This window comes from Malania oleifera, chromosome 6, assembly GCF_029873635.1.
Source record: "Malania oleifera isolate guangnan ecotype guangnan chromosome 6, ASM2987363v1, whole genome shotgun sequence".
Lineage (NCBI taxonomy): Eukaryota > Viridiplantae > Streptophyta > Magnoliopsida > Santalales > Ximeniaceae > Malania > Malania oleifera.
The window spans coordinates 30,413,962-30,421,459 of NC_080422.1; the positions used below are offsets into that span (position 1 = coordinate 30,413,962).

Here is a 7,498-nt window from a genome sequence, read left to right on the forward strand (position 1 = left end):
ATTTAAAATGTCAAGACTCATTTTTTTAAAAAAAGAAAATAATGGAACTCATTTTAAAATAAACTGAGACTCATTTTAAAATAAATTAGGACTCAATTTAAAATACTGGTACTCATTTTAAAGTAAACTGGGATTTGATCGAATCCTCTCATTCCTTGGATACAAAGTCGACTTCGTATTTGACAGAGACTTCTCAGAAAAGCCTAGTTAAAATTGGGGTGTCTACACAATATTTACATTGTAATATTCACATTTTCATATTCACATTTCAGTATTCACATTGCAGTATTCTCATTGCAATATTCACATTTTCATATTCACATTTCAGTATTCATATTGCAGTATTCTCATTGTAATATTCACTTTTTCATATCCACATTTCAGTATTCATATCTCATCTTATAATAGTATATATATATATATATACATATATATGACATTTCAATATTCTCATCATTTTCTGTTTCTTTCTTATCTTTTCAATACACATTCCATTCTCATAATAGTATATATCTTATTTCGCATATTTCAACATTTCTCGATAAAACATAAGTCAGCATTTTATATCTTTCAAATCCCAAAACATCACAATTCAGTATGACTCATATGTCACACAAATTTTATCTGATATTTGTATCATAATAATTTCAGGCAAAATATCAGGGGTTCACATTTTTCATGGGAGATACAACATTTACATGGTCTTTGAAGAAGCAATCCATCGTAACGTTGTCATCATGTGAAGCTGAGTATGTTACTGCCAGCTCAACTGTTTGTCATGGTATATGGATTAAGAATGTATTAAAGTATCTGAGATTTTTTCAAGATAACCCCACAAAAATCAACATCGACAACCAATTTGCAATTGCACTTGCGAAAAATCTAGTTCACCATGAAAGAAGCAAATATATTGATACTCGGTATCATTTTATCAGGGAGCATATCAAGAATAAAGAAGTAGAATTGATATCTTGCAGAATATATGATCAGATTGTTGATATTTTCACGAAGCCAATCAGGCATGATATTTTTGTAAGACTGAAAACAATGTTCGGAATGACAAAGAGTCAAGTTTAAGAGGGGATGTTGAAATAGTAAACTTGACTAGAGATGGCCGGCAACCCATCGCTGTTGATTTCTCTGGAATCGTTAGGCAACCTACTTCAAGGAATGATTCATGAAAATCGTTCGATTTTCAGGCAGCAACAACTATGGATTGTATGTTTAAGAAATGAGGACCAAGGTGATTTTTGAAAAATAAATGCAAATTAGGGAAAAAATTCTAAATAATTGGGGAAACATGGGGAAAAAAAACACTATGTCTATGTTTGGAAGCAAGGTTTCAAGTTTTGGATTTGAATTTCTGTGGATTTAGACAAAATGTTGTATTCAAATATATTGATTTTCTTCTAAATCCACATAACCCAAATTTAAAGCTTGAAATTTATGCTATCAAATGCTACCTATACAATTTTATATTTAGAAATATTGATTTGAGGGTAAGAATTTGGATTTAAGTAGACTTGGAAAAGATTCAATATAACTTTATTCTACATTTTGTTCAAATCTCTATACAAATCCAAAACAAAGGTTCGAATTTTGTTATACCAAATGTAAGGTAAGACTCTACTTGAATCAAGGTTTTTTGGAGAGGAAAAAGAAAGTAAAACAAGGAGTTTTTAGGGTCGATTTACTTGTGGAAAATATTTTCAATTTCCATTTGTTAGTTTTCCAAAGAACTATAAAAATTTTAGCTCATTTTTATAATTTTTCAAAAATCACACTAAAGGTAAAAAAAATTAGGATTTTATTTAAATATGTTAAATACTATTTCATGTTTTATTTCTAGACTTCAAAATAAGTACAAAAACCAACTTGGTTTTTGATTTTTTTTAAAAATTATATAAGATAATTTTTGAGATAATAGATTTTGGCCCTTGAGCCTAGATTTTTGTTAATTTAGAAGAAATTTTATATATGCATAATTGACACAAATTAAAGTTCAAGATTTGATCAATTCCATGTACTTGTTTCCATTGGTAAAGTTAGAGTTAGAAATTTAAAAAATAACAAAAATGATGTCCAAATTTTCTATATAAATTTGAAAAATTGGAAAATAAGATAGCATTTTTATAATTATATGAAAATTTTAAAATAAAAAAAAAACTATTTCCACAAGGGAGCAGTGACAAAATTATTTATTTTTATCCATTTCTTTCATACAAATAATGTAAAAATGAAAATTAGCTAATTTTTTTTGTTTGTAATTTTTTAAGAAATTTAAATGAAAAATGAAAATCATTTTCCACAGTTGAAGGAGTCATTTTTGTTGAATTATTTTTTCTTCGTATTAAATACATGAGAATAATTTGAAATATAATAAAAAATTTAGAAGAAAATCAAATGATATGATGCCGTGCAAAATGAAAATTTCCATTTCTAGATTTGCCTATATATCTTATTTTTCTCACATTCTTTCATAATCAAAAAGTGTAATCCTTACTCATACTTTCTTTATTTTTCTTAATTTTTTCAGAATCCAAACTGAGTTTAAGGAAAGTAGAACTCTATAATATATTAATGAAAAATTTAATTCTATGCTTTACCTACCATTCCTCCAAAAATGAAGAAAAAAAAAAAAAAAGACAATTAATATTTCGAAAGGTATCTTATGTGCTCCATTCTTTTTTTTTTTTTTTTTGAATATCGCCGGGTGTCCACAACCATCAACGCACGTCCGTTTTACGGTCCGCACGCACCGGTCGTGACAAGTCCCACGCCCCGTGATGGCTACCCCACACCACCACGAAGAGGTTAAATCAGGAGTCAGCCGCAGGAATCGAACCCGAGATGCCAGGATTAGGCTCACCTCGTGAAAGGAAATTCCAAAACCCGCCTTGCCAACTGAGTTACACCTTGGGGGTCTTATGTGCTCCATTCTTTCTTGGACAATGAGATGACAAATTTGTCCGATTTTTTTTTTTTCCCCCCCTTATCCTTTTGCCTTTAGGGTTGGTTTGGATCACGAATTTTGCTTAGAAAAATGTAAGAAAAGGAAAATAAGGAAAAAATTCAGCTTCCCTTGTATTTTCCTCTTTATAAATGTTAATAGTGTATAAAATAAAAAAAAAAAAATTATAAATTTGTTATATATTTTTAATTTCTTTCTAGATTTATTTGATAACCAAATATAAAAATGTGAATTTCTTAAAATTTTTCTTTTCTTTCCTTTTCCTAATATTTTTTCAAATTCTAAACAGATGCTCAAAGTAAAAATCAAGGAGTAAATCTGTTCAAGTGTTCAAGTGCTAATAGTATGTTACTGGTTAGAGTACAAGAATAGCACTTCTTAAAAAAATTTACAAATTTTTAATAAACTTAGGTTTGGATTTTTAAATTTATTATTTTCTTTAAAGGGATAACGGAGAACTAAAAAGGTAGGGAAGGTTAAAAACATGTTTAAAATTTTTACATTTTAAAATAACTATTTATGTATAATAGAAAGTAAAAAAAAAAGACTATGAAACAAGTTTAATTTTTAGATTAAAAAATAGTTTATTAAATAACTTATACACAAATGATTTATAAATATTATAGCTATGTGATAGTTTCTAAATTAAGCACATTTTTAGAAAAAATGATAAAAATAAAATTATTTTTAAAATTAATAGCATATATAAACAATGACTAATCATTGACCTCCGTCCTAGACCCATACAATCTCATACACGAAGTTTTTTCTCATTTTCCTTTTTTTTTTTAAAATATATTAAATATTACATTTTTTGGGAAAATAATTTCTGTAATGACTTTGACGTAATCTCGTTACTTGAAATACTAAGATTTGCCACGTGTCATTCCGGGATTATTTTTCCAAAAAAATATTATTTAATATTTTTTTTAAATGATAAATCGAGAAATAAATTCTTCTGTGTAATAAATTCTACTGCGTAATAAATCGGGAAATAAATTCTTTTATGGTAGCGAGATTTGCCACGTGTCATTCTGGGAATTATTTTCCCAAAAATGATATTATTTAATATATATATTTTAAAAAATAACAAATCGGGGAAATAAATTTTTTTGCGTAATAAATCGAAAAATAAATTTTTTTATGACAGTGATGAATTTGGCAAGAGTAATAAATAGATAATAAATTCTTTTGCGTAATTATTTATTTATTTATTCATTTGCTTTTGTTTTCATTGTCTTATTACAATGCCTCTAGCCTTGCAGAAGTTATAAGAACAGTTTAGACAAATTATTAGATAAAGAAATTATAACTCATATTAAACTTAATTAAGCAACGAATTTATGATTATATGAATCAGATAATTTATTACAAATGATGGATAATCTTTCATTCTTATTTCAAGTTCAAACTTTTTTTTTTACCATCATAATTTATTTCGTAATATAATAACTAAGTTATTTTTAAAATTATAATTTAATAAAATATTAAGTATTTAAAAAGTTGTCACAAAAGTTTTATATTATATATATATTCCAAGTCATTTAATGTATAAATTAATTATAATTTGATTCTGATTAACAAATTTTGTATTTGTATGATTTGATTTAAGCTACCATAAAAGAATTCTGATTTCATGCTATAACAAAATTTATTCCCCAATTTATTACGCAAAAAAGTTTATTTTTTAATTTATTATTTATAAAAAATTAAACAATATTTTTTGAAAAATAATTCGGGAATAAATCTGACCTAATCTCTCTACTTCCTCGCACGCGCCCATCATTCTTCTATAAAACCCCAAATCCTCTCCACAACTCTCCATCTCTCTCTCTCTCTCTCTCTCTCTCTCTCTCTCTCTCTCTCTCTCTCTCTGTAGAAGCCGATCGATAATGTACAAAGTCGCGGGGCCGTCGGAGTACCTGGCCATCACGGGATGGGGCATCAAAGACGTTAAACTGGCGAAGAAGGCGCTGGTGTGGCCGGGCCAGAAGTATACCCGCTTCGACGTCTGCCCCGTCAACTACACCTTCGAGGTCCAGGCCATGAGCGCCGAGAAGCTCCCCTTCCTCCTCCCCGCCGTCTTCACCATCGGCCCCGCCGTCGACGAAGACGACCGCCACCACCTCCCCTCCCTCTTACGCTACGCCAAGCTCATCTCTCCCCACGACAAGCTCTCCTCCCACGTCAAAGACCTCGTCCAGGGCGTCATCGAGGGTGAGACCCGCGTCCTCGCCGCCTCCATGACCATGGACCAAATCTTCAAAGGCACCAAAGAGTTCAAAAGCGAAGTCTTCGAAAAAGTCCAACTCGAACTCAACCAGTTCGGCCTCCTCATCTACAACGCCAACGTCAAGCAGCTCGTCGACGTCCGTGGCCACGAATACTTCTCCTACCTTGGCCAGAAAACCCAAATGGAAGCCGCCAACCAAGCCAAGGTCCCACAATTTTGAAAACCGTCCCTGATTATAAAGTTGGCTTCTATGATTTTGGTCGATCACTGATAGTCAAGTTCTTTGTGATGCTAAATTATAATGAAATTTTTATTTTATTTTTTTATTTTTTTGTTTAGATTGATGTAGCGGAGGCAAAGATGAAAGGTGAGATCGGTTCGAAACTGCGGGAAGGGCAGACGGTGCAGAACGCGGCGAAGATCGACGCGGAGACGAAGATCTTATCGACGCAGAGACAAGGAGAAGGGAAGAAGGAAGAGGTTAGGGTGAGGACTGAGTTGAAGATATATGAGAACCAGAAGGAGGCCGAGGTGGCGGAGGCGACGGCGGAGTTGGGAGCGAAGAAGGCCGGGTGGACTCAGTTGTCGAAGCTGGCGGATGTGGAGGCCGCCAAGCATGTGGCGCTAAGGGAGGCTGAGCTGCAGGCCCTGGTGGAGAAGAAGAATGCCTTGACTCGGACTGAGCAACTCAGGGCTGAGTTGCTGAGTAAGGCTAGTGTTGAGTATGACATTAAGGTATTCATTTTTTTTTTTTTTCCCCATAAAACCAGTTTTATTGAAACCTTTGTTAATTATTTTAACTAATCAAATTACACACACACACACACACAACTTGGCTATAAAATTAAAGCACTGTGGTTGACGTTATTATTATTTGGATCACGATTTGGCATTATCCAATATTCCTAATAATGAATTATCACCTTTTAAAAAAAATAGGGAACTAAAGCTTAGTTGGACTACCGTAATTTTTCTTATTTAAATTTTTGTTCTTCATCGAAACAAAGTTGCAGGAAGCAAATACAAATTTATTGGACTAAATTAGATCGAGTAAATTATATATTGATATAACATAGATTAAGAATGTTTAACCTAACTCAAACTAATTTAAGTCAACAAAGTTGACACTCAATTTTATTTTATTTTTTTGGAATTAAATTAATCAGAGTATGCTTTTCATTATCCTACACAAAGCACGAAGTACAAACAATGGTCTTTTCTGTTTTTTCCTTTTATATATTTGGAAGGTTTTATTTTTCTTTATGCTAATTAATTGTGTTTATGGGTTAAATTAATGAGGTGCAAGAAGCAAACACAGAGCTGTTCAAGAAACAGAGGGCAGCGGACGCAGCTCTATACGAAGCCCAAAAAGTGGCGGAAGCGCAGAAGGCAAACGCAGACGCGGAGTTATACTCCCGCCAACAGACAGCGGACTGCGACCTCTACGCCAAGAAGAAAGAGGCGGAGGGAATCATGGCGGTGGCGCAGGCCCAAGGCGTCTACCTCAACACTCTCCTGAAAGCGGTGGGCGGAAACTACGCTGCGATGAGAGACTACATGATGATCAACGGCCGCATGTTCCAGGAAATCGCCAACATCAACGCGCAGGCCCTGAATGGTTTGCAGCCAAAGATTAGCGTCTGGTCCACCGGCGCAGCGGCCAGTGCCGAGGGCGCCGGGAGCGGCGGAATGAAGGACATTGCAGGTGTATACAGCATGCTGCCGCCGCTGCTTGAAACGGTGCAGGAGCAAACTGGGATGCTGCCGCCGGCGTGGCTGGGCACGCTTGCTGCTAACTGTGAGGGCTCTCCTTCGGAAGAAGTGGGGAAAGGGCTTTGAATTTTTTTTTATATATATATGATTTCTGCATTTGCGAAACTTGATTGTGGATTTTTTGCGTCTTAAGTAGAAACATGGGATTTTTTTTTTTTATCTTCTGTGCTCCATCATATATATTCAAATAACTAGCAAGCCTAGTTAATGCTATGGTAGATTATATTTAACGCACTAAAGCTAGCCTTAATTTAGAAAGGGAAACTTTTTGCAGGAAAAAAAAATAAAGATAGAAAAAGCATTATTTTCGAGGGAGAATGAATTGGGAGGGATGAGTTAGCAGAAACGGCGATGGCGTGTGGCAGAGTAGGGTGACTGTACTTGGCCACTAATGGTAACGGGTTCGATCATGGTTGCATACATGGGCTGGGATGGCAAAAGGCAGTAATACTTAATAATGATGTAACATTCATTAATACATAGGAGATTAAATATATTTAAAATTTAGAAAACAAGCACAT

The 7,498-nt window shown here is 33.4% G+C and overlaps 1 protein-coding gene across 1 annotated transcript; it reads left to right on the top strand.

Moving 5' to 3' along the window:
• Positions 1–4,809: 4,809 nt before the first annotated feature.
• LOC131157789 (flotillin-like protein 4) lies at positions 4,810–7,190 on the top strand. The gene is made up of 3 exons (XM_058112179.1): positions 4,810–5,409; positions 5,544–5,939; positions 6,504–7,190. Exons 1-3 carry the CDS (start codon positions 4,864–4,866, stop codon positions 7,041–7,043), a joined length of 1,482 nt encoding a protein of 493 aa, XP_057968162.1. The 5' UTR covers positions 4,810–4,863; the 3' UTR covers positions 7,044–7,190.
• The last annotated feature ends 308 nt before the right edge of the window (positions 7,191–7,498 follow it).